Source organism: Oncorhynchus mykiss, chromosome 8 (genome assembly GCF_057628025.1).
Source record: "Oncorhynchus mykiss isolate SJ-2025 chromosome 8, ASM5762802v1, whole genome shotgun sequence".
Lineage (NCBI taxonomy): Eukaryota > Metazoa > Chordata > Actinopteri > Salmoniformes > Salmonidae > Oncorhynchus > Oncorhynchus mykiss.
Window position 1 is genome coordinate 70,912,449 of NC_143029.1, and position 27,656 is coordinate 70,940,104.

General features: G+C 43.3%; 2 protein-coding genes across 2 annotated transcripts; one reads left to right on the forward strand and one right to left on the reverse strand.

The window, feature by feature from the left end:
* Positions 1-2,359: 2,359 nt before the first annotated feature.
* Positions 2,360-18,664, forward strand: LOC110530431 (insulin-like growth factor-binding protein 3). Its single transcript, XM_036986061.2, has 4 exons — positions 2,360-2,872; positions 3,686-3,951; positions 8,543-8,662; positions 16,884-18,664. Exons 1-4 carry the CDS (start codon positions 2,503-2,505, stop codon positions 17,007-17,009), a joined length of 882 nt encoding a protein of 293 aa, XP_036841956.2. The 5' UTR covers positions 2,360-2,502; the 3' UTR covers positions 17,010-18,664.
* A 1,496-nt stretch (positions 18,665-20,160) lies between these two features.
* igfbp1 (insulin-like growth factor binding protein 1) lies at positions 20,161-26,419 on the reverse strand. Its single transcript, NM_001124561.1, has 4 exons — positions 26,071-26,419; positions 25,744-25,883; positions 20,430-20,558; positions 20,161-20,277 (listed from the first exon to the last, which is right to left on the reverse strand). The coding sequence occupies exons 1-4, from the start codon at positions 26,417-26,419 to the stop codon at positions 20,161-20,163; spliced, it is 735 nt and encodes a 244-aa protein (NP_001118033.1).
* Positions 26,420-27,656: the final 1,237 nt, after the last annotated feature.

Here is a 27,656-nt window from a genome sequence, read left to right on the forward strand (position 1 = left end):
ATTTAGAGTCCTGATATTCAGTCTAACAAACAGCTATCATTAAGACAATAGTTAAAAGTTGACTTTTAGATATTGGTCACTGGCACAACTTGGGGTTCAGGGTGGTCTGAGTTAAACTAAGAACTGGCTGAATGCCTGAAGAGAGAGAGAGAGAGAGAGAGAGAGAGAGAGAGAGAGAGAGAGAGAGAGAGAGAGAGGGGTAGAGATAGAGGTAGAGAGGAGAGTCTCCATTAGCACAGTAAATTGCTCCAGGAGTAATATTATACTTACTGGTACTGAAGCTTGAGGGTTGATGTAATTGGTTCCGGGCTGGGCTCTAAAGTTGGCTGACAACACGTCTAACTGCTGGGCAAGTGCTGGCTTTACTCAGGCTGAGCAGGGCACTGAAATCAGGGGCGATTCTATCATTTCTTTTCTCGTTTGCAAAACCAGAGAAAGAAGTGTAGAAAGATTGAGGGGCATTGGGTAGTGAAAGTGTCTGTAAACAAAACAATGTGCCAAGTCCTGGCTTTGTGAATATTTCAGCCATGAATAGTATTTGTACCATGTGGCATTAAAAGCCCTCTTCCTGTGACCCTGTCCTTGCTGTGTTCTGGGGAACATCTTCATCTTAGGCTGTACTGGACCCACCTCTCTGGATTGTGAAGTATCGGAAGGTATAAATACAATATGAAGATTAGTCCCTCTTATTTGAATATCAAAGTTATATGTGGTGAAATGGTTTGAAACAAACCCACTGACTGTAGGTGCTATGACAAACTACCATGTAGGCCTACTGACTTGCTCGAGCTATGTCACACATCCTCAGAACCCCAGAAACATGTCCTGAAAGGCAAGGTGGAAGAAAAACATTCAGAGTTGTGATGGTCCGTCCAGGTGTTGTTCGGCCGACACATTCTCGAGTCCAGACTAGGTTTGTGACTACACAATATTCCATAGGCCTACTACTATGTGGTGTGGATAGTATGAGAGGTTTAGTAGACTATGTGGGACAATAGATCAATTGCACATGGTAAAAACATAAATGGCTTTCCTGTATTAGTTTAATAAATAATAATGTAGCTGTGTAGCTGTATCGTTTACATTATTTATTTTATCAAATAATCAAGAGCTACTTACATTGCTCACATGCAGTATTGTCACGACTTCCGCCGAAGTTGGTCCTTCTCCTTGTTCGGGCGGTGTTCGGCGGTCGAAGTCACCAACCTTCTAGCCATCGCTGATTCACTTTTCATTTTCCATTTGTTTTGTCTTGTCTTCCATCACACCTGGTTCCAATTCCATCAATTACATGTTGTGTATTTAACCCTCTGTTCTCCCCCCATGTCCTTTTCCGTAATTGTTTCTTGTAGTGCTTGTGTACTGTGTATGCTGGTATTACCAGATTTTGTTTGACCCATTTGTTTGTAATGTTCTGTTGACGATGGTTTATGGATATTAAACCTCACTACAAGTTTTCACAAATTATCAATGTATTTCTGACCTAATCTTCTCAATAACACTTGGAGTAATGTCAGGTGAAATTCAGTTCCTTGACCTGACACCTATTTGAATGCTTGCGATTTTGATATGGAATGGGGCCACAACAGACACACACAGACTCAAGCCTGCATGCATGCATGCACACACACACACACACACACATACACACACACACACACACACACACACACACACACACACACACACACACACACACACACATACACACACACACACATAGTCTTTTTTTTTTTTTTTCATTTTTTATGTTCATCCAATATTAAGTCTGCAGAGAAGTCATACAACTAAAATGAAGCTAGTTATTGTGCTGGCATACCTAAAGAGAAAATCCACAACAATCCGTTTCAGAATGAGCCTTTAAATGATTTATAAATAAGTAAAGTTTGATCCGATGGATTGTTGCTTATTTGGATAGTTTATTGATTACTTATTTGCACACCAAAACATATGTTTTATTTATTAAGCTACTTTTTTCATCGAAACGTCTAAGTAAGTTTTCTCAGAAAATATCAGCGAGGAAGTTAGGCGGCAGGCAATTAGCAATACAAACAGTGGACGGGGATGGGGTTGGAGAAATATAACCACTCTCAAATTCAGACAGATCTATGGATCCAAGGACTGACTATTAATGATATCAACATTATAGTTTTAACCATGTTTTGAGTCTATATAGTGCTTGTTTACATTTACTTTGTTTACAAACATTGGAATAAAAAAGCGTACATACTGATGGGGTTGAACTAAGCTCGTGAGGCATTTAAAAGTTATATTATTGGGTACATATTAATGTATGTGCAAACATGTATGTAGCAACTGCTGATTCCCCCTTTAAAGCAATCCCACACACAGGCAACTCATTTGAGGGGGTGTGACATTTCAGTGGATGGCTCTATATATTGAGACGTTTTGTCTAAAGTGCTTTCATGTGAATTAGGTACGCATCAACTGCAGAGTTAAATTTAGGACAATACGCACCACGACCTACCCGAAATCATTACAATGGAGACCTGTTATCGCACACTTTGGATGACAGTTGTTCTGGCATTGATTACGCGGAGATCAGCCGCGGTAGGGCCGGTTATCCGGTGTGAACCTTGTGATGCTGGAGCCCGGCTCCTCTGCAAGCCGTTGCCCAAGGACTGCACCGAGAGAGTTCGCGAAACTGGCTGCGGGTGCTGCATGACTTGCGCGCTGGCATTTGGACAGCCGTGCGGGGTGTACACCGGGAGATGTGGCTCCGGGATGGCATGCCAGCAGCAGCCCGGCGAGACGAAACCTCTCCAAGCTCTGCTGGAAGGACGAGGACAGTGTGCGATTGCAACCATTAAAAGATCCACCGCCGCTTTACCTGCCGTCAATGAGATACAAGGTAAATGCCAAGATGATGACGCAGTTTGGAAAGGTTTTTACGCATGGTTTACCAACGGATTATTATATTGTTATAATTATTATATTGTTATAATAATGTCGCCTGTAAAAATACAGATAACTTTGCTTGTCATCAAACATCTGGATGCAAGGTAGCCTAAAGTATAATTTATCACCTTGAGCTATCCGGTTAGATGAAGCCAGCCTATGCGTAATATATCCAATATTGACGCAATTGGATGGACACTGTTATACTGTATGTTTTTATTATGGTGAATTCGACAGCAAGAATGGTGTCTTTTACAATTGTGATTATTGATAGAATGGTTTTAACTCATGACATGGTTGACATCGATGTTTGAGCCTGTAATTTTGCTGTATTCCTCTCTATGATTCTTTCATCAATTTTCTAACTGTGACTGTGGGGTTCTGTGATACAAGGGTTTCATGAAGATTATTGATGGAATGAGTCTGGAATTATTTGACAGATGTCAATATTTATTTCAAACTATAGTGTGGTTTACAATTGTAAATCAAAACGAATTTACATTTTGTCATTTTTTAATGTTAAATGTCATCTGATCTCTCTACCCTCCTCTCTAAATCAGTAATTAATGTGAAACTATTATTAGCTTGGATGAACTTCAAGGGAGTGACAAAAACAACACCTGAACCAGCACAGATAGACCATTCACATGATTCACGTGATCCAAACATAAACCCATTAGTATTAGTATACTTAATATTATCCATATAATGTAATTTTATGTAATTTTGGGAATGAAAATAATTCCTCCAAAATAATTTTTGGCAGAGAATGTGGGTGGTACTCAGGAGGAGGAGCAAAACACCACCGCCCCAGTGATCCAAGCCCCCCAAGCCCTTTTCAGCACCAGCAGACCTCCTGTAGTCCCCCCCAGACTCCCCCACCACACCTCTCTCCTCCACCCTGTCAAGGCAGTGGTCATCCACAGGGAGCAGCTGAAGAGGGCCCGGAGCTACAAAATGGAGGAACTCCCTGGAGCTCACAGCACAGACCAACAGAACTTCTCCCTGGAATCCAAGCAGGAGCCAGAGTATGTGAGTACCAGGTCCACTTTGCTTTCTCTAGGAACAGTCTTTCAGAAAATGTTCTCCTCTTCCTCCTTCTTCGCTCTAGGTTTTGGTGTTTTTCTCCTCCCTTCTCCTCCTCTCTCTCTCTCTCCTCCCCGTTTTCTCTGTGTTTTGGTGTTTTTCTCCGTCCGTCTGAGGGTGATGAAATGTTCAGAGTATGGGTACTGACGGCTGGCGGTGGCGTGGTGGCGGGAGATTGGCATGGTGGTGATTGGGTACAGTAGCTCTGCCTCTGTGGGTAACCTGTTGTTTCGCAGCAAGGCGTCCGCATGCCTACTGGGGGAGCGGAGGGGAGCGGTGGCGGTCTGGAGGGGAGCGCCGAGTCTCAGAGCAAGTTGATGATGGATTGGCCCTTTGCGTGTGCCTGTTTGGACTCGCCCTCCTCCCTCCTCTTTCAATTTTTCATCCTGTCTTTAGCCTGGTGGCAGAGAAAAGAGTACAGCACAAGGAATTAACTCTGCCTTGATTTGCTTTGATCAGAGACTGGAGCTGGACTTGAGGATAAAGCCTGTCGATCCCCTGGCCTATCCCTTTGTGTAAAGTGTTAGCTAGTTTCTAAGCAGCTTTCAGCAAAGTGTAAGCCCTCACAAGGTGAATTCATTTCCTATTAGTTGCCTATCTTTCTTCTTATCCCTAGTACCAACATGGTTTGGGTACTACTGAAGGGTAGTGCGGTTGTGCGTTAGGCTACAGGTGGAGCTTGGTGTAGCCTAATGCTAATGATAGCATCCGTGTCTAAGTCAAATCAAATAAAATTGTATTAGTCACATACAACAGTACTACAACAACACTACCTTACAGTAAAATGCTTATTTACAAGCCCCTAACCAACAATACAGTTAAAAAAATACAAGAATAAGAAATAAAAGTAACAAGTAATTAAAGAGCAGCTGTAAAATAACAATAGCGAGACTATATATTCAGGGTACAGAGTCAATATCTGGGGGCACCGGTTAGTTGAGGTAACATGTAGAGTTATTAATAAAGTGACTATGATAACAACAGGGAGGGGGGCAATGCAGATAGTCTGGGTAGACATTTGATTAGATGTTCAAGAGTCTCATGGCTTGGGGGTAGAAGCTGTTTAGAAGCCTCTTGGACCTAGACTTGGACCGCTTTATGTGCGGTAGCAGAGAGAAGAGTCTATGACTAGGGTGGATGTAGTCTTTGACAATTTTTAGGGCCTTCCTCTGATACCGCCTGGTATAGAGGTCCTGAATGCCAGGAAGCTTGCACTATCCTCTGTAGTGCCTTGCGCTCGGAGGCTGAGCAGTTGCCATACCGGGCAGTGATGCAACCACTCTCGATGGTGCAGCTGTATAAACTTTTTTTTATTTTTATTTTTTATTTTACCCCTTTTTCTCCCCAATTTCGTGGTATCCAATTGTTGTAGTAGCTACTATCTTGTCTCATCGCTACAACTCCCGTACGGGCTCGGGAGAGACGAAGGTTGAAAGTCATGCGTCCTCCGATACACAACCCAACCAAGCCGCACTGCTTCTTAACACAGCACGCATCCAACCCGGAAGCCAGCCGCACCAATGCGCCGGAGGAAACACCGTGCACCTGGCCACCTTGGTTAGCGCACACTGCGCCCAGCCCGCCACAGGAGTCGCTGGTGCGCGATGAGACAAGGACACCCCTACCGACCAAGCCCTCCCTAACCCGGGCGACGCTAGGCCAATTGTGCGTCGCCCCACGGACCTCCCGGTCGCGGCCGGTTACGACAGAGGCTGGGCGCGAACCCAGGAACTCTGATGGCACAGCTGGCGCTGCAGTACAGCGCCCTTAACCACTGCGCCACCCGGGAGGCCCCAGCTGTATAAACTTTTGAGGATCCATGCCAGATCTTTTCAGTCTCCTGAGGGGGAATAGGTTTTGTTGTGCCCTCTTCACTACTGTCTTGGTGTGCTTGGACCATGTTAGTTTGTTGGTGATGTGGACACCAAGGAACTTGAAGCTCTCAACCTGCTCCACTGCAGCCCCGTCGACGAGAATGGGGGCGTGCTCAGGCCTTTTTTTTCCTGTAGTCCACAATCATCTCCTTTGTCTTAATCATGTTGAGGGAGAAGTTGTCCTGGCACCACACGGTCAGGTTTCTGACCTCCTCCCTCTAGGCTGTCTCGTCATTGTCGGTGATCAGTGTTGAGTCATCGGCAAACTTAAGGATGGTGTTGGAGTCTTGCCTGGCCGTGCAGTCATAAGTGAACAGAGTGTACAGGAAGGGACTGAGCATGCACCCTTGAGAGGCCCCTTTGTTGAGGATCAGCGTTGCGGATGTGTTGTTACTGTACCTACCCTTACCACCTGGGGGAGGCCCGTCTGGAAATACAGGATTCAGTTGCAGAGGGAGGTGTTTAGTCCCAGGGTCCTTAGCTTATTGATGAGCTTTGTGGACACAATGGTGTTGAACGCTGAGCTGTAGTCAATGAAAAGCATTCTCACATAGATGTTCCTTTTGTCCAAGCGGGAAAGGGCAGTGTGGAGTGCAATAAATATTGCATAATCTGTTGGGGCGGTATACAAATTGGAGTGGGTTTCTGGGATAATGGTGTTGATGTGAGCCATGACCAGCCTTTCAAAGCACTTCATGGCTACATTACGTGAGTGTTACAGTTCGGTCGTCATTTAGTCAGGTTACCTTAGTATTCTTGGGAACATGGACTATGGTGGTCTGCTTAAAACATGTTGGTATTACAGACTCAGACAGGGAGAGGTTGAAAAAGTCAGTGAAGACACTTGCCAGATGGTCAGTGCATGCTTGCAGTACACATCCTGGTAATCCGTCTGGTCCTGCAGCCTTGTAAATGTTGAACTGTTTAAAGGTCTACTTACATCGGCTGCAGAGAATGGGATCACACAGTCTTCCGGAACAGCTGGTGCTCTCATGCATGTTTCAGTGCATGAGAGCACCAGCATAGAAGTAGTTTAGCTCGTCTGGTAGGCTTGTGTCACTGGGCAGCTCTCGGCTGTGCTTCCCTTTGTAGTCTGTAATGGTTTGCAAGCCCTGCCACATCCGACGAGCGTCAGAGCCGTTGTAGTACGATTCGATCTTAGTCCTGTATTGACGCTTTGCCTGTTTGATGGTTCGTCGGAGGGCATAGCAGGATTTCTTATAAGCTTCCGGGTTAGAGTCTCGCTCCTTGAAAGCAGCAGCTCTTGCCTTTAGCTCAGTGTGGATGTTGCCTGTAACCCATGGATTCTGGTTGGGGTATGTACATACGGTCACTGTGGGGACGATGTCATCGATGCATTTCTTGAAGAAGCCAATGACTAATGTGGTGTACTCCTCAATGCCATCGGAGGAATCCCGGAACATATTCCAGTCTGTGCTAGCAAAGCAGTCCTGTAGCTTAGCATCTGCTTCATCTGACCACTTTTTTATGGATCTAGTCACTGGTGCTTCCTGATTTAATTTGTACTTGTAAGCAGGAATCAGGCGAATAGAATTATGGGCAGATTTGCCAAATGGAGGGCGCGGGAGAGCTTTGTATGCGTCTCTGTGTGTGGAGTAAAGGGGGTCAAGAGTTTTTTTCTCTTTGGTTGCACGTTTAACATACTGATAGAAATTTGGATTTAACTTTCCCTGCATTAAAGTTTCTGACTACTAGGAGCGCCGCCTCAGGGTCAGCGTTTTCTTGTTTGCTTATGGCGTAATACAGCTCATTCAATGCTGTCTTAGTGCCAGCCTCAATCTGTGGTGGTATGTAAACAGCTACGAAAAATACAGATGAAAACTGTCTAGGTAGATAGTGTGATCTACAGCTACCTCAGGCGAGCAATGGCTCGAGACTTAGATATCGTGCATCAGCTGTTATTTACAAAAATACACAATCTGCCGCCCCTTGTCTAACCAGACGCTGCTGTTCTATCCTGCCGGGACAGCGTATAACCAGCAGGCTGTATGTTGATAGTGTCTTAGTTGAGCCACAACTCCGTAAAGCATTAGATATTACAGTTTTGAATGTCCGTTTGGTAGTTTAATCTTCCGCGTAGGTCATCGATTTTATTCTCCAAAGATTGCATGTTTGCTAGCAGAATGGAAGGAAGTGGGGGTTAATTCGATCACCTACGAATTCTCAGAAGGCAGCCCGCCCTCTGGCCACTTTTTCTTCACGCAAATCACGGGGATCTGGGCCTGTTCCCGAGAAAGCAGTATATTGTTCGCGTCGGGCTCGTCAGACTCGTTAAGGGGAAAAAGGATTCTGTCATTCCGTGGTGAGTGATCTCAGTCCTGATGTTCAGAAGTTATTTTTGGTCATAAGAGACAGAAGCGGCAACATTATGTACAAAGTAAGTAAAAAAATAAGTTACAAACAATGCAAATAAAGGAACAAAATAACACAATCGGTTGGGGACACGTAAAACGTTAGCCTTCTTCTCCGGCGCCATTGTTCCTAGAGATTGAATTACACTGTACCAAGTAAGCACACTTTTGTGGCTTCTGTTAGTTTCACTGTTCCAATGGGATAAATACATTATTTGAGCTGTAGGTAATAGACAGAGTGCTTTGGATTGGAAGAAGTAAGATGGGTCATTATAGTATGTGTGTGTTTAGGGTCCCTGTCTTAGAGAGATGGAGAGTGTCCTCAAAGGACTGAAGATCACAGACATCCTCAACCCCAGAGGCTTCCACATCCCAAACTGTGACAATAAGGGCTTCTACAAAAAGAAACAGGTAAGGAAATCCTACAAACACACCGTAGGGATGAAGATGCCATTTTATGAGTCAGTCCCCCAGGCTCCTTGGCATTACCCGAATGTGTCAAAGCCATGCTTCCACCGAGGAATACGAGCCCAGATACCAGACCTACCTATTGAACAGTGTTATAGAGGCCAGGAAAGTCACCCCCATTTGAACATTGTAACTACCATCATCTTCCCACTTACCCTTTCTTCATCAATGAAGATCGTAATGTCAGTGTCTCATCATGCATACTAGATTCATATCTAGAGCAGATCCATTCCTCCAGATCTGCTTCACTGGTTATTAGAGCCTCGTCACTTCTCAGCCACACCATTTGGGGTTGGCTCTGGAGACATGGAACCACAGACCCCAGCAAGCACCCAGCGCGGCTCAAACGGCGGCCATTTCGCGTGAACCCTCCCAGGGAGACAGACGTCAAGGTGGCCGCCGGCACCCGCTGCTCGCTCCCCATAATTGCCAGACTTTTGAAAAAGCGGTGCCGAAAATAGAAGCTTCAGCCATTTCAAACATTTGCGTGGTCCTGGTCCGCCCACAATAGGTTTATAATAAATGAGTGTCCCTGACGCGTTCATATGGAGGCACTTAGTCCACCAGCGCCATCACGGCACCCACCAAAAACAAAGCAACATTTCTATTACATGCCACAGCACAGAGTCTCCTGCCTAATGGACGTGCCTCTGTTTGACCCGCAATCATCTCATAACCAGAAACAACCAGAACACCAGGCTCATTGTCTTTGTTTATATGAAATGTATGTTTGTGTCTTCTCAGGGATGGCAGGCAGGGAGGGAATGGCAGACATGTCTGGGAGTTTACTTCTGCGGTTCCCATGAGTCTCAGACCCAACATGTCTTATTAACTATAAATGTATACATAGTTTGGAGGATGAAGTAAAGCATGTGGAGTTAGATGGTGGAAATGGTAAAGTGATTATGCATGAGAGGTGCATTTAGAAGAGCTTTTAATGCAGCCTTTAAATGCATTTTTCCAGGTCTTGTCTTCTTTTTATTACTTTTATTAGATTCCCAAGCTACTATTTAGTTGAGTCATTCTTTGACTCCAACGTTCCAACTTTTGAATAATTTTTTTTCCTGAAAATGTGACTTAACCTCTCAGCATGTGTACTTTAATACAAGTATACTACTTGATTGGTCATATAGATTAAATTATAACAAAACATAATTTGTTCGGAGAAGGGAAATAACATGATAATTGGGTGCCAATATTAGAGAGTTAAGACGCAGTAGACACGATAGTCATATTTTGACTGGACACAAATACACAAATTCTACTGTACAGGGTCGCTTATACAGGGTTGAGCCTATCCTATGGTCTCTGGGGTCAGACACCTAGAGACGTAATATCGAGCAGAGAAAGGACTGACTTCCATTCTGATGAACTCTTTAAGAGAGCAACATTTGTTCGCCTTTCTTTGCCCTTCAAATTAATGCCTGCATGTTTTACTAGAGAGGACGCTGACCTTTAGTCAAATTGGCAGTAAAATAACAGCCCTTGGGTTGCTCCGGAGACTCTGTAAGTCATTTGTAGTACCCATAATTTGGAGCTTTGGGGTATAATCAGCAACAGATGATTTGTACTGGCCACCGGCTCACTGAAAATAGATATTGGGTCTCAGTTGTTCACAAACGGGCCTAAGCAAATATTTGACCAGGTTTCTGTTTATCTTAAAGCTCTCTATATGTGTCTGGAACTGGAGGTAGACCGTAAAAGCAGCTGAAAATACCACCAGCATGCGTCCCATGGCCAAGTCTCCTCAGGTCCTCAGCACAAAATGGACGTTAAAGTCCTTAACCATTTCATGTCCCACTTCCTCAAGTCATTTCAGATGGCCATTGTGCTAGATGAGTATTGGTAATTATGTACAGTACAAGCCTAAATCTTATTATTGTACTTTCTCTCCATGTAAGTGTCTCTCTCCTTCTCTCTCTGTAACTCTCCCTCTCTCTCTCTCTCTCTCTCTTTCGCTCTAACTTTCTCACTGTAACTCTCTCTCTCCCTCTGTAACTCTCTGTAACTCTCTCTCTGTAACTCTCTCTGTAACTCTCTCTCTCTCCCTCTGTAACTCTCTCTCTCCCTCTAACTCTCTCTCTCCCTCTGTAACTCTCTCTCTGTAACTCTCTCTCTCTCCCTATGTAACTCTCTCTCTCTCTAACTCTCTCTCTCCCTCTGTAACTCTCTCTCGCTCTCCCTTTAACTCTCTCGCTCTAACTCTCTCTCTGTAATTCTCTCTCTCTCTCTCTCTCCCTCTGTAACTCTCTCTCTCTCTCTCTGTAACTATCTCTCCCTCTCTGTAACTATCTCTCCCTCTCTGTAACTATCTCTCCCTCTGTAACTTTCTCTCTCTCTCTGTAACTCTCTGTAACTCTCTCTCTCTGTAACTCTCTCTCTCTCTCTCTGTAACTCTCTCTCTCTGTAACTCTCTCTCTCTCTCTGTAACTCTCTCTCTCTCTCTCTGTAACTCTCTCTCTCTCGCTGTAACTTTCTCACTGTAACTCTCTCTCTCTCTGTAACTCTCTCTCTTCGTAACTCTCTCTCTCTGTAACTCTCTCTCTCTGTAACTCTCTCTCTCTGTAACTCTCTCTCTCTGTAACTTTCTCTCTAACTTTCTCTCTGTAACTCTCTCTCTGTAACTCTCTCTCTCTCTCTCTGTAACTTTCTCTATAACTTTCTCTCTAACTATCTCTCTCTGTAACTCTCTCTCTCTCTCTGTAACTCTCTCCCTCTGTAGCACTCTCTCTCTGTAACTTTCTCTCTAACTTTCTCTCTGTAACTATCTCTCTCTCTCTGTAACTCTCTCTCTCTCTCTCTGTAACTTTCTCCCTGTAACTTTCTCCCTAACTTTCTCTCTGTAACTAACTCTCTCTCTCTCTCTCTCTCTCTGTGTAACTCTCTCTGTAGCTCTCTCTCTCTGTAGCTCTCGCTCTGTATCTCTCTCTCTCTCTGTAGCTCTCTCTCTGTAGCTCTCTCTCTCTGTAACTTCCTGTCTCTCTCTTAACTCTCTCTCTCTCTCTGTAACTATCTCTCTCTCTGTAACTCTCTCTCTCAGTAACTCTCTCTCTCTCTCTGTAACTCTCTCTCTCTCTCTAACTCTCTCTCTCTCTGTAACTATCTCTCTAACTCTCTTTCTGTAACTCTCTCTCTGTAACTCTCTTTCTGTAACTCTCTCTCTCTCTCTCAGTAACTCTCTCTCTCTCTCTCTCTGTAACTCTCTCTCTCTCTAACTCTCTCTCTCTCTGTAACTCTCTCTCTGTAACTCTCTCTCTGTAACTCTCTCTCTGTAACTCTCTCTCTGTAACTTTCTCTCTGTAACTCTCTCTCTGTAACTTTCTCTCTGTAACTTTCTCTCTATAACTATCTCTCTCTCTGTAGCTCTCTCTCTCTGTAGCTCTCTCTCTCTGTAGCTCTCTCTCTCTGTAGCTCTCTCTCTGTGTAACTCTCTGTCTGTAACTCTCTCTCTGTAACTCTCTCTCTGTAACTTTCTCTCTATAACTATCTCTCTCTGTAGCTCTCTCTCTCTATAACTCTCTCTCTCTGTAACTCTCTGTAACTCTCGCTCTCTGTAACTCTCTCTCTCCCTCTCTCTCCGTAACTCTCTCTCTCTGTAACTCTCTCTCTCTCTGTAACTCTCTCTCTCTCTCTGTAACTCTCTCTCTCTCTGTGTAACTCTCTCTCTGTGTAACCTTCTCTCTCTGTAACTATCTCTCTCTCTGTAACTCTCTCTCTCTGTAACTCTCTCTCTCTCTCTAACTCTCTCTCTCTCTGTAACTCTCTCTCTCTCTCTGTAACTCTCTCTCTCTCTCTGTAACTCTCTCTCTCTCTCTGTAACTTTCTCACTGTAACTCTCTCTCTCTGTAACTCTCTCTCTCTGTAACTCTCTCTCTCTGTAACTCTCTCTCTCTGTAACTCTCTCTCTCTGTAACTTTCTCTCTAACTTTCTCTCTGTAACTATCTCTCTCTCTCTCTGTAACTCTCTCTCTCTCTGTAACTTTCTCCCTGTAACTTTCTCCCTAACTTTCTCTCTGTAACTAACTCTCTCTCTCTCTCTCTCTGTAACTCTCTCTGTAGCTCTCTCTCTCTGTAGCTCTCTCTCTGTATCTCTCTCTCTCTGTAGCTCTCTCTCTGTAGCTCTCTCTCTCTGTAGCTCTTTCTCTCTCTCTCTGTAACTTTCTCTCTGTAACTCTCGCTCTCTGTAACTCTCTCTCTCTGTAACTCTCTCTCTCTCTCTGTAACTCTCTCTCTCTCTCTGTAACTCTCTCTCTCTCTCTGTAACTCTCTCTCTCTGTAACTCTCTCTCTCTCTGTAACTTTCTCTCTGTAACTCTCTATCTGTCTCTCTCTCTCTGTGTAACTCTCTCTCTCTCTGTGTAACTCTCTCTCTCTCTGTGTAACTCTCTCTCTCTGTAACTCTCTCTCTCTCTGTAACTCTCTCTAGCTCTCTCTCTCTCTGTAACTCTCTCTAGCTCTCTCTCTCTCTCTGTAACTCTCTCTCTCTATCTCTCTCTCTCTGTAACTCTCTCTCTATATATCTCTGTAACTCTCTCTATCTCTCTGTAACTCTCTCTCTGTAACTTTCTCCCTGTAACTTTCTCCCTAACTTTCTCTCTGTAACTATCTCTCTCTGTAGCTCTCTCTCTCTGTAGCTCTCTCTCTCTGTAGCTCTCTCTCTCTGTAGCTCTCTCTCTGTGTAACTCTCTGTCTGTAACTCTCTCTCTGTAACTCTCTCTCTGTAACTTTCTCTCTATAACTATCTCTCTCTGTAGCTCTCTCTCTCTATAACTCTCTCTCTCTGTAACTCTCTGTAACTCTCGCTCTCTGTAACTCTCTCTCTCCCTCTCTCTCCGTAACTCTCTCTCTCTGTAACTCTCTCTCTCTCTGTAACTCTCTCTCTCTCTCTGTAACTCTCTCTCTCTCTGTGTAACTCTCTCTCTGTGTAACCTTCTCTCTCTGTAACTATCTCTCTCTCTGTAACTCTCTCTCTCTGTAACTCTCTCTCTCTCTCTCTCTGTAACTCTCTCTCTCTCTGTAACTCTCTCTCTCTCTCTGTAACTCTCTCTCTCTCTCTGTAACTCTCTCTCTCTCTCTGTAACTTTCTCACTGTAACTCTCTCTCTCTGTAACTCTCTCCGTAACTCTCTCTCTCCGTAACTCTCTCTCTCTGTAACTCTCTCTCTCTGTAACTCTCTCTCTCTGTAACTCTCTCTCTCTGTAACTCTCTCTCTCTGTAACTTTCTCTCTAACTTTCTCTCTGTAACTATCTCTCTCTCTCTCTGTAACTCTCTCTCTCTCTGTAACTTTCTCCCTGTAACTTTCTCCCTAACTTTCTCTCTGTAACTAACTCTCTCTCTCTCTCTCTCTCTGTAACTCTCTCTGTAGCTCTCTCTCTCTCTGTAGCTCTCTCTCTGTATCTCTCTCTGTAGCTCTCTCTCTGTAGCTCTCTCTCTCTGTAGCTCTTTCTCTCTCTCTCTGTAACTTTCTCTCTGTAACTCTCGCTCTCTGTAACTCTCTCTCTCTGTAACTCTCTCTCTCTCTCTGTAACTCTCTCTCTCTCTCTGTAACTCTCTCTCTCTGTAACTCTCTCTCTCTCTGTAACTCTCTCTCTCTCTGTAACTTTCTCTCTGTAACTCTCTATCTGTCTCTCTCTCTCTGTGTAACTCTCTCTCTCTCTGTGTAACTCTCTCTCTCTCTGTAACTCTCTCTCTCTGTAACTCTCTCTCTCTCTGTGTAACTCTCTCTCTCTGTAACTCTCTCTCTCTCTGTAACTCTCTCTAGCTCTCTCTCTCTCTGTAACTCTCTCTAGCTCTCTCTCTCTCTCTGTAACTCTCTCTCTCTATCTCTCTCTCTCTGTAACTCTCTCTCTATATATCTCTGTAACTCTCTCTATCTCTCTGTAACTCTCTCTCTGTAACTTTCTCCCTGTAACTTTCTCCCTAACTTTCTCTCTGTAACTATCTCTCTCTGTAGCTCTCTCTCTCTGTAGCTCTCTCTCTCTGTAGCTCTCTCTCTCTGTAGCTCTCTCTCTCTGTAGCTCTCTCTCTGTGTAACTCTCTGTCTGTAACTCTCTCTCTGTAACTCTCTCTCTGTAACTTTCTCTCTATAACTATCTCTCTCTGTAGCTCTCTCTCTCTATAACTCTCTCTCTCTGTAACTCTCTGTAACTCTCGCTCTCTGTAACTCTCTCTCTCCCTCTCTCTCCGTAACTCTCTCTCTCTGTAACTCTCTCTCTCTCTGTAACTCTCTCTCTCTCTCTGTAACTCTCTCTCTCTCTGTGTAACTCTCTCTCTGTGTAACCTTCTCTCTCTGTAACTATCTCTCTCTCTGTAACTCTCTCTCTCTGTAACTCTCTCTCTCTCTCTCTCTGTAACTCTCTCTCTCTCTCTGTAACTCTCTCTCTCTCTCTGTAACTCTCTCTCTCTCTCTGTAACTCTCTCTCTCTCTCTGTAACTTTCTCACTGTAACTCTCTCTCTCTGTAACTCTCTCCGTAACTCTCTCTCTCCGTAACTCTCTCTCTCTGTAACTCTCTCTCTCTGTAACTCTCTCTCTCTGTAACTCTCTCTCTCTGTAACTCTCTCTCTCTGTAACTTTCTCTCTAACTTTCTCTCTGTAACTATCTATCTCTCTCTCTGTAACTCTCTCTCTCTCTGTAACTTTCTCCCTGTAACTTTCTCCCTAACTTTCTCTCTGTAACTAACTCTCTCTCTCTCTCTCTCTGTAACTCTCTCTGTAGCTCTCTCTCTCTGTAGCTCTCTCTCTGTATCTCTCTCTCTCTGTAGCTCTCTCTCTGTAGCTCTCTCTCTCTGTAGCTCTTTCTCTCTCTCTCTGTAACTTTCTCTCTGTAACTCTCGCTCTCTGTAACTCTCTCTCTCTGTAACTCTCTCTCTCTCTCTGTAACTCTCTCTCTCTCTCTGTAACTCTCTCTCTCTGTAACTCTCTCTCTCTCTGTAACTTTCTCTCTGTAACTCTCTATCTGTCTCTCTCTCTCTGTGTAACTCTCTCTCTCTCTGTGTAACTCTCTCTCTCTCTGTAACTCTCTCTCTCTGTAACTCTCTCTCTCTCTGTGTAACTCTCTCTCTCTGTAACTCTCTCTCTCTGTAACTCTCTCTAGCTCTCTCTCTCTCTGTAACTCTCTCTAGCTCTCTCTCTCTCTCTGTAACTCTCTCTCTCTATCTCTCTCTCTCTGTAACTCTCTCTCTATATATCTCTGTAACTCTCTCTATCTCTCTGTAACTCTCTCTCTGTAACTTTCTCCCTGTAACTTTCTCCCTAACTTTCTCTCTGTAACTATCTCTCTCTGTAGCTCTCTCTCTCTGTAGCTCTCTCTCTCTCTGTAGCTCCCTCTCTCTCTAACTCTCTCTCTCTGTAACTCTCTGTAACTCTCGCTCTCTGTAACTCTCGCTCTCTCTGTAACTCTCTCTCTCTCTGTAACGTTCTCTCTGTAACTCTCGCTCTCTGTAACTATCTCTCTCTGTAACTATCTCTCTGTAACTCTCTCTCTCTGCAACTCTCTCTCTAACTCTCTCTCTCTGTAACTCTCTCTCTCTCTGTAACTCTCTCTGTAACTCTCTCTCTCTGGAACTCTCGCTCTCTGTAACTCTCGCTCTCTCTGTAACTCTCTCTCTCTCTAATTCTCTGTCTCTCTGTGTAACTCTCTGTAACTCTCTCTCTCTCTAACTCTCTCTCTCTAACTCTAACTCTCTCTCTCTCTGTAACTCTCTCTCTCTGTAACTTTCTCTCTGTAACTCTCTCTCTCTGTCTCTCTCTGTAACTATCTTGCTGTAACTCTCTCTAACTTTATCTCTGTAACCCTCTCGCTCCCTCTCTCTCTCTCTCTGTAACTCTCTCTGTAACTCACTCTCTCTGTAACTCTCTCTCTCTGTAACTCTCTCTCTCTGTAACTCTCTCTCTCTCTCTGTAACTCTCATGCTGTTACTCTCTCCCTCTCTCTCTCTGTAACTCTCTCTGTAACGCTCTTGCTGTATCTCTCTCTCTCTGTAATTCTCTCTCTGTAACTCTCTCTCTTGCTGTAACTCTCTCTCTCTCTGTAATTCTCTCTCTGTAACTCTCTCTCTCTCTGTAATTCTCTCTCTGTAACTCTCTCGCTGTTACCCTCTCCCTCTCTCTGTAACTCTCTCTGTTTCTTTCTCTCCCTTTCTCTCTCTCCCTCACACACACAGTGCCGTCCATCCAAGGGCAGAAAGCGCGGGTTTTGCTGGTGTGTCGACAAGTATGGGCAGCCATTGCCAAGTTTCAACGGGAATGAGAGAGGAGACACCCAGTGCTACAACTCTGAGAGCCAATAAGACCTGAGCAGCAAGAAGGAACCAGAGAGAGAGAGAGAGAGGCGGAGAGAAAGAAAAGGGAGCCATGAACACACAGAAAAACTATGAGGATATTGGGATCCAAAAGGGTCCAAAATGGCTGGGCCTGGACGTGTTGGCTGGCATTGATGATACTTCGGCCAACAGGAAGGCAGGGCAGGAGGATGGAAGGCAGGGCAGGAGGAGTGGCTTGAGAAGAGGACTCATCCAATCACACTCCTTGTGTCCAACACACACTCTCCAATGCTATGTGCTGCTCCTATGCACTGTAAGCAGTGTGTGGATGGATTCTCCATAGACAGAGGGCAGTACTTCTAAGGACAAATTAGATAATTAATTCCATTGCAGAGGCCTAGCCTTGATGATTACAGACTTGATGACAGAGACTTATATACAGTAATTCTGTATGTTTGATATGTTACTGTATGTATTTGTGTGTGTGTGTGTGTGTGTGTGTGTGTGTGTGTGTGTGTGTGTGTGTGTGTGTGTGTGTGTGTGTGTGTGAGTGAAATACAAGTGTGTCTATCTGTGTAACCGCTGGTGTGTGACCACCCAGTGGCACAGTACAGTGTCATAAAACACCTTCCCACTTTGTGCCAGAGGACACATACATCAGCTTTTAGTCCAACCTGTATCTCACTGCAGCATCACTGCCCTTTCCTCAGGACCATTTAGGGGAGTTGACTATAGAGCTGGATACTGTTCTCATCTTCCCTATGCAACTCATATACATCTTCATGTAAGTACATTCCCTATACTTCTACCAGTGGAACATACAGTGCATTCTGAAAATGTTCAGACCACTTGACTTTTTCCACATTTTGTTACGTTACAGTCTTATTCTAAAATTGATTAAATTGTTTTTTTTCCCCATCATCAATCTACACACAATACCCCATAATGATAAAGCAAAAACATTTTTTTTACACATTTTTGCTAATTTATTAAAAGTAAAAAACTGAAATATGACACTTACGTAAGTATTCAGACCCTTCACTCAGTACTTTGTTGAAGCACCCTTGGCAGCAATTACAGCCTCGTTAGTCTTCTTGGGTATGACGCTACAAGCTTGGCACACCTGTATTTGGAGAGTTTCTCCCATTCTTCTTTCCAGATCCTCTCAAGCTCTGTCAGATTGGATGGGGAGTGTCGCTGCACAGCTATTTTCAGGTCTCTCCGGAGATGTTCAATCGGGTTCAAGTCCGGGCTCTGGGTGGGCCACTCAAGGACATTCAGTGACTTATCCCGAAGCCACTCCTGCGTTGTATTGGCTGTGTGTTTAGGGTCATTGTCCTGTTGGAAGGTGAACATTTACCCCAGTCTGAGGTCCTGAGCACTCTGGAGCAGGTTTTCATCAAGGATCTCTGTGCTTTGCTCCGTTTATCTTTCCCTCATTCCTGACTAGTTTCTCCCAGTCCCTGACGCTGAAAAATATCCCCACAACATGATGCTGCCACCACCATTCTTCACCGTAGAGATGGTGCCAGTTTTCCTCCAGACGTGACACTTGGCACGTTTTTCTGTTTTCAGAGATTCCTTTTCACCTTTTAGCTGTGCCTTGGTTAAAGGTCAATATTCTCTATCCTTGTATCAAAAAAGTGTATTTATAACAAATAAATGCAGTAAAGTTGACACCAGCTTCCATTGCTATGCGATTTACTTTTGTAAGTGTGTTGTCTGAATATGCTGAAGATTTTTAAATGTCCATGATCCTTATTGATGATGCTGAGATTCAGAATACTTTTTGTTCGCAATTATAACTTGGTATCCCTCATAACTATTGCCACTGGAGGTTCTGTTGAGGCTTGCTGCAGAAGTAACCCTGGAAATGTTTTTAATTCCCACCAGGGTTGTCCCCAAAATGGTACCCTGTTCCCTATGTAGTGCACTACTTTTGACCAGGTCTAATAGTAGCGCACTACAGGGAATAGGGTACCATTCTATACCTTACCCAGGAGTCTTTTCTCAGAATTAGTTGAGAACCAAGTGTTCCCACAACCTCTGGGTTAATAAAGCCAGGGATATACAAGAACCTCTGTTACACGTTTCCTCAGAAATACATACTTCATTTAATGAAGTTACTGGTGTCTTCATTCAACTCTCTCCAAACTTGCCGCGTCCTTTATATGTTCTATGCTACAGAAACATGCTCTAAACACAAACATTGAGGTTAACGTGTTTATTGAAAGCACAAAATTACAACAGAGTAACTAACATAGGCCATAAATGATTTGTAACAAACCAAACAAAAAGTCATAGCAGCATATCTCATCACATATTTCTGACTTGCTGTCAGGAATAGTTTGACATATAATAAATACAGACCTTACATCAAACAAAAGAGAACTTCCTTTCAGACAAATGAAACAATGACCTCACATGAAGAGGGTGGTGTACGTGCAGAGAGTTGGGAGAAAAAAAACTGTCCCAAAAAAAACATCTGCTAAACCAGAAGACCTGCAGAGACCAGTAGAGGTAGATGAAGACAGAAACTCCCCCAAAACCAAACAGGGGCTTGGATGAGCAGTGATATGTTTGTGCCTTAGCCACCAGATGCATACTTGTGGAACTTTAAGCATTTCCCCAATACCCATTGAGGAAATGTCAATGAGAATACCTTCCGAAACTGTCAACATGTTGAATGAATGAATGGCTGTGTTGTTTCATTTACTGTGCACGGGTCCACCTGGTTGAATGAATCAAAAACAGATTCTGAAGACCCTGAACTGGGTTTGGCAGAGCTGGAGACCTGTGGTCTTCAGAGATGGAGTTATTTAGTCAGAAACACAAATGCATACACTGTTGCCCTATTTACAATCAGAAAATAGGAAACATAAACAATCTAAAAATGACAAATGGTCCATACTTGTAAGCACATACGCGTTTTGAATAAATAAGGTGTGATACGTCACGTAAATAAATTAAGAGTAATTACATTAAAAAAAAAAGTGTGCTTATTTGAATGAGTGTGTATTTATACGTGTTAGTAAAAGAAAGTCAGTATATATGATGTGGATGTGTGTAGGTTTGAGGGCACCTACATGTGTGTTTAAGCGGAGTAAAAAAGACTCTGTATATGTGTCAATACATGTGCATGCATGTGCCTGTGAATGTGGGTCAGAGTGTCCATGATTTAGAGCTCCAGCTGGCACTCTAAGCCGGGTAGATAATTGGACCCCAGAATCTTCTTCCCATTCCAGGAGGACACACACCAACACCTGGCATGGGGTCCCACCAGAGACGACTCACACTAGAACACAACAGAAGAGGGGGCAATATATTCAATGACATGGATCAACTTCACTGCATTGATAAATGTTTTCCTGGTCAGATCACACTATCTACCACTAATGAGCTAATGCTATTGCTAAACAAACCTACAGCTCAAGTGCTATGCCTTACCTGCTTGGCCTTGTAGAAGCCATGTTTGTCACAGTTGGGTAGGTAGAAGTTGGTGAACTTCTCTCCTAGTTCCTGCTGAGAGCTGGTTATCTTGTCCAGAGCTGCATGCAGCTCAATGTGGCAGGGACCCTGGGGACAAGACAAAGAGAACAGTCAACATCTGATACAAAACATACTGTATAATAAACACAGCAAGATGGACATAGAATATGTTATGAAATCAAATCAAACTTTATTTGTCACATGCACCGAATACAACAGGTGTATTTATACCTTCCCCATGAAATGCTTACTTACAAGCCCTTAACCAACAATGCAGTTCAAGAAAGAGTTCAGAAACTATTTAACAAATAAACCAAAGTAACAAATAATAAAAAGTAAAACAATATAGTAACAATAACGAGGCTATATACAGGGGATACCGGTACCGAGTCAGTGTGAGGGGGTACAGGTTAGTCGAGGTAATTTGCACATGTAGGTAGAGGTGAAGTGACTATGCTTAGATAATAAACAGAGCAGCAGCAGTGTAAAAACACATGGGGGGGGGGGGGGGGGGGTCAATGTAATAGTCTGGTGGCCATTTGATTAATTGTTCAGCAGTCTTATGGCTTGGGGGTAGAAGCTGTTAAGGAGCTTTTTGGTCCAACACTAAGTTGTTATATCTGACTAAGAACATTCAATTGTCATGTGTTAAAATGCTAAGCAAATTTCATCTCAAGGGAGTAACATTTTCTCACTGAGTCTGGGTGGTTTTTGTTAAAAGGGCAACAGCTTCCTCTGGTGGCTAGGAGCTAAATTGTCTTGAACTCTAAATTAGGTTCTCTCCACTAAGCTACATCTGAAGAAGAAGAAAGTAAGTCCGGGGCCATATAAACCACCTGATTTAGGATCAGCCCTTACGAAAACAGATTGCAGTCAGAGTGCAGTATAACTGCAGTATTCTGCAAATACTGTGTTCAATATACCAGTGTTTTTTTTTTACTACAGTAACAGTGCAGTCTAACTGCAGTTCAATTGCAGTACACTGCAGTTATTCTACAATTACTGCATCCAAAATACCACAGTCGACTGCAGTTGCTGCACTTTTACTGCTGTTTCAATACTCCAATCTTTTTTGTAAGGGAGTTTAGCCTTTTAGATCACAATGAATAAGATTACATGCTGATTCTAGAGCAGAAGCTTGATACATATGTAAGTTGTTCCACCATTACAGTCTGAAGACCTACCGAACTTTGACAGTAAGTCAGATCAGGGACGTGACTTTCACTGGGTGGGTTATGTCCACTCCCTCCCACACATTTTGAAATTGCATTTTTGTCACCCCCAGATTTATCATTGCAATGTGATACAAAAAGCGGCAACAGTGTGCTTTAGGACCATGCGGACGCTTTCGAGCAGTTGGGTAGGCTGTTTGGAGTGTACAGCCTGCTGGATTTAGGACCTCGTGGACACCACAGAGCGGGCTGACAGGCTGTGTGAAGGCAAAGCTGCTGGAAGGCTGGCTGGACCAGCTTGAGAGAGTTGAGTATAGTTCAGTGTGTATGTTGTTGCACTCTTTCACCGAGTTGTAAAAGCAAGCAGAGCAGAAACTGGTTACTATTTAGGTAAGGTAACTGTTGTTTAACTTAACATATTTTTTTTACTAGTGTTTATTTGCAGTGCTGAGCTAGTATTGTAACTGACATGCAACAATAGCTAATGTTTTATCCCCTCTCGACTGAGATGAATGAATAAGCTATGCTAGCTACCACAGCCAGGTCAGCTCTAGCCTCCAGTTCTGTCAGACAGCGATATGAGGTGGATATTATTATTATGTAACAGCTGTTGTTTGTATGAAAATGTTTTGCAGCCTTTGTTTTGTCCCGTTTCAGAAGTAATTTAACTTGGCTAGCTATCGGCAGTTGATGTACCGTTAGAGAGAGCTTCCAAAAGTTGTCGAAAGTTAGCTATTCTTTTTACCTCAATCAAACGCAAAACCATCGGCCAAACGATTGAATATTGATATTCTGACGTTTTTTTCAGTGCAATGTGAATAAAAATAGTCAGTATGGCAATGTAATGTTAGTTTCCCTAGCTAATTCCCTACTTTTCACACTGGCATAGTAATAAATGGCTCTAACGTTACATGCTTCACTGTCAAGGTGCACAGTAGAGGTCTGCACAGGACTGATTTCTTCATCCCACTTCCACACCTGCTTGCTTTCTGTCCGACTCCCACCCGCTACTGAAAGAACTGGTCCCAAACCCAACCACAGTCCAGCCATTTTCTTTTAGGTGTATGTGATGCAGCTCACTTGCCAGCCATGGTCCCAGGAATTCTGCAACCTATAGGCAATACCAAATGCACAAAAATAACTTAAGAAATAGGTTAAATTACCCGAGATTCTCACATAGCCTAGCACTACAATATAAGGGCCATGTCAGCCAATTTGCTAGATGTAGTTTGAAGAGAGCAGAGTTGGGTGATCAATATTTATGGCTATTTCTAGGCAATGTAGTAAACTATAGCCTAATCATAGGTCTATTTAGGAAGTCAATTTAACTGCCCCCATGCCCATGCATAGGCTACGGCCTACTCTATTTAATTGAGACTACAAGCGCACCTGATTTCGCAGGTGTGGCTACTGAACTGGAAGCAGCAAAAATGATGAGTGGCACTTGCTAAAATTTGGCATTGGCCTATAGGACACAGCCTACCCTTTAGGAGGACCATTTGCAGGCAGAGGCAAATAAATGGGTAATAAATACTTATTGAAAATGAAAAGGTTCAACGCTAGCTCACGACTTAGCCTATGTGCCCGTTATGCCTTTTCCTTTTTAATAATGATTACATTTTTTGATTGTACTTTTGACACATGTTTTTTGAACGCCCTCCACTTCTTGCCATTATCAATATTTATTTACAGACACTGTAGTAAACTACAGTCTATGAAATATACTTAACTATAATTATTCACTGCCATGGGATTAACCGCCTATGTAGGCAGCCTACTCTATTTCAATGAGACCACACATACTAGGTGCACTTGAACTCTCACGCCCAACTAGGAGGGTTAGACTACTGAAGTTGAAGCAGCAAATTCTGTGTGAATAATGCGAAAAAATATATGCTTTTAATACAACAGGTAGGCTAACGCATGCAAAGCAGAAATAGGACCGTGTCCAAATAATCTGTGAGAACTAAAAAATAATAATTCTGAACCCCACTCCCACTCACAGCTTGAAAAATGCTGACAGCACTGCAATGATCACAGTCAGGAACTGCAGGTCCCGCAGGAATCCCATGGGAATGTACAGTAGCCCTCTAGTGCAGTCAATACACAACACTATGCTCATCATGTCTTAGCAGGATCAGATGGTGACAGTGCTCCCAGCAGGGCCAGACAGCCAGGGAAGACCAGTCTATGGAGCTCAAGTGAATTTTGCAGTATGTTAATAATATCAGTGAATGATACAAAGTTCCATCTTGAATTGATGGGTAGACCTACTGTAGCTATATGACAGCAGCTGAAGATTAAAGTTACAGTCTGGGTTCTGGGAATAATGGTCATTTCAACTATTGAACCATTGATTCTACTCTTGGATAATATAATGAATAAACGTACACTAAGGTAATTATTTGTCATGCCTCATTTTAAGAGGATCAGATGGTGACAGGGGTCTCAGCAGGGTCAGGCAGCCAGGGAAGACACGTCTGTGACAGAGGTGAGGTTAATTTTTGCATATACAACAACTCATTCTCTCTGTGCAGCAAACACTGGACAAGCCAGATGCTATTTTAAGGCAGTCTGACAAACCTCCAAAGTTGATTTTCAAACTGTTTCAAGGGTTGATAGAGGCTTTTCCTGATGACACAAAGCATGTCAAACTAAAATGCGAGGAGGATCTGGTAGAAGCTATTGATGATGATGAATGGATACAGATGTGTTAGAATGCCTAGTCATGTTCATATCATCTCAGACATGAATTACTGCAGTTTAAGACCATCCATAGAACGTACTATATGCCAGTGAAACTGAATTAGATGCACTCAGAAATGGCATTCCTCTCCTGGGGGTTTAAAACACACATATTTGCATATTTTATGGACTTGTGAAGGCTGCATGGCTGAATTCTGGTGAAGAGTATGTTCTTTTGTCTCAGCATGTCTACAGATTCTCCCGTCTCACTGTTGATACCGGAGACTTTTCTGAAAAACTGTGTATCCAAGCATTTATACTGGCTAAGAAATGAATTGACATTAATTGGAAGGTCGGTTATCCTCCTACAATGTCAAGTTATGTATCACTAGATTTGATTTATTACAAGATTAAGGGCATGATGGGCAACTTTCATAAGGACTGGATGCCTTATATGGAATACAGTACAACTAAAGGAGTCTGTGTTGAAAAGATACCCACCTCAGGGGAGATACCTATTTATTCCCTAGCTGCTGGGCTGCTCAGTCCTAGCCCTGGGGTCTGTCGTCCTGTGGGTTGTCACGTTGTCACTCCTAATACTACCAAAACCAATTAGTGAAACATTCCTAAGATCCTAAAGCTGAGTGGGGTGCGTTGGGTTGGGCCGCTGCAGGGTGATGGTCCCCTAGGGACAGGACAGGGCAACCCAGCTATATAGTGTGCAAATAAAAAGAGCTCTACAGTATTATTAGTCCTAGGAGATTAATTATATGGAGGATTTGCTGTTTCTGTGTGTTAATGTATATTTGAGGTGTATGTCAGGTTTTTTTTTGCTTCATTTTTTGTTTCCAAACCTTTCCCTTTGGGAATTAAACTAAATTAAAAGTGTGACCTGAGAAGGAAATTGTGTTGGGAAAAGAGTTGAGTTATTGACTAGATTGGTTGGGGTGGCAGCTCGGTCTGTCTGGTCGGTCTGGCTGAAATTTGATACCGAGGATGTCTTAATAAAGACAATCAAAGTATTTTTTCAAGAGTTGTTCATTTGTTAGGCTACTGGTTAAAGGTGCAACACAATATTTATTATTGAATTACCTTTGATCTAGTTCTGTCTTATTAACCACATAAACATGTATTATTGAATTACCTTTGATCAAGTTCAGTCTTATTAACCACATAAACATATTTATTAAGGATCTCTTACCTAGCTTGATGACTGTGGGCATGTTTGCTTACTTTTTGTTATAGACTGGATTGTGTAAAATTGCAGGAAATTAGCTTTAGATAGCCTGGTGGAGAGTCAGGGGGTCCTCCCCCAGATTTTGGGGGCTATGTCCCCCCCCCCCACTTCTAAAACCAAAGTGTGTTGCCCACTTCTAAAACCAAAAACCCTGCTTCAGATTGAACACTGTGCATACCTGTTCCTCCAGTTTCTTGCGGATGGTGTTGACCTTGGCCTTGATGCTCTCCTGAGCACCCTCATTTTTGGTGTCAAAGGGGGTGTTGAGTCCCAGGAAGTAGGCTAGGGAGCTGTGGTCTGGCACCCCTTCTACTTTCTCTGTGGATTAGAGAGAGAAATTAGTGGGTAGGTATACCATGTTTTACATAAGTTTAGATTCTATCCTTTTGATTATGTTGTCAAAAAAGGTTTAATTTGTAGATTGTCCAACATCTTTATAAATAAGTAATAGCTGAAGGAAGGAATCAATGAATGAAAAACAAAAAGGACAAAAAGCAGAGTCTACCTTGTCCCTGGTCCTCAGTGCAGATGGCCTGTCCTCTGGTGAGGGAGTGGAGGGGTCTAGGATCCCCAGCTCTTGGGCTGCATTTTAACCCCTGAGCACAGTGGGCCGTGTATACCCCACAGGAGGCCCCCTTCTCCAGGGCACATGCCATGCAGCAGCCACAGCCTGGCTCCCTGAGAACCTGCTTACAGTCTGGGGAGATGGCCGGGCATTCATCCAGCTTCTCCTGGGTACAGGGGGCACAGCGAATAGGCTCCGGGCCCACCACAGGGGAAGACTGGGCCAGAGTGGTCAGGAGGGACAATGACATCGCCGCCAGCAGGGTCAACTTCTTATATAATCCAAGCATCTCGAATCTTCAGGTGTAGAAAGCCACTAAAATCTACAGTCAGGTGTAGATGTGAATTTTCTTCAAGTGCGGTCTTTAATCTTCAAGTGTAGTTTTTGCTTAGTCCTCAAGTACTTATGAGAAGCACAATATACTGTAGATAGGCATCTATAGGTTTCCTTCTTTCTTTCTGAACTGAATTCTCAGAACAAAGGAGTTGCAGTATTTATACAGAGCTCTGACCCTCAGGGAGGTTAATGTTTGAACCAGTGACTCCAGATATTAAACATTTTGGCTAGACAGCGCAGGACCAGCATTAGCTGTATTGGGTGGGTTGACCTCTGGTAGAGTGTGTAGATCTGAACTGGGGTTCACTGAAGCTGCCTGCCTGCCCTGTCATCAATATTTACTCTGGGACGAGGAGTGATTGTACAAGGTGATGTTGGAAAACATTGCAAAATCAATTCGTTGTTTTTTTGGTTTTGACCCCTCGATCGTTCATACTGTACATACTGTATGATGTGGGGGACAAACTAATAATGGATTGATGTTAAGTTGTGCATTGAGATTCATCCTTTGGTACATGACTTACCTAAGGGTCAGAAGTTATAGGTCAGTCATGAACTGGATATAATTTGATTCTACTCTACTTTCATAAACCATATGTGTTGTTCAGCCCATGTGGTGGACTAGGGGTCATCTGCAGGGCACATACACATGATCATCCCATCAGTTACATAACCATGCAACCATGACATGTTTGTCTGGAGAATGTCTTTTTTAATTGGTCACTTCCTGGTGTAGTATTAGTTAACCACACTTTATCTACGGTTAACACTGAACACCTCTACACCCCTCCCCCATACCTTGACACACTGTTTCTCTGTGCCTCTATGATACCTCATGTTTTTCATCGCATGATGAAGCATGGTGACTTTGTGCAATGACTGGACTATTAGTCAGTGTCTCGAGACACCAACTGAAACTACCTTGTCATATGTGGATACTGGAAGGTTGTTGGGTCATTCCATGAAACGAGTTCAATATTGCATTTAACAAGCATGTTATATTAAATTAAGTGCCCTTTGATATAGACCACATGTAAAATTCAATAAATCAGACTTGCTAAAGTGCCATAATTCTGTATATTGGCATGTCCCTCTGTGACTTCTAACACGTACACCCTGTTACCCATAGATTAACCTAAAGTATCAGACGTAAAAGAAAATGCCTGAGCGGAGTTCCTACATTCTGTTTT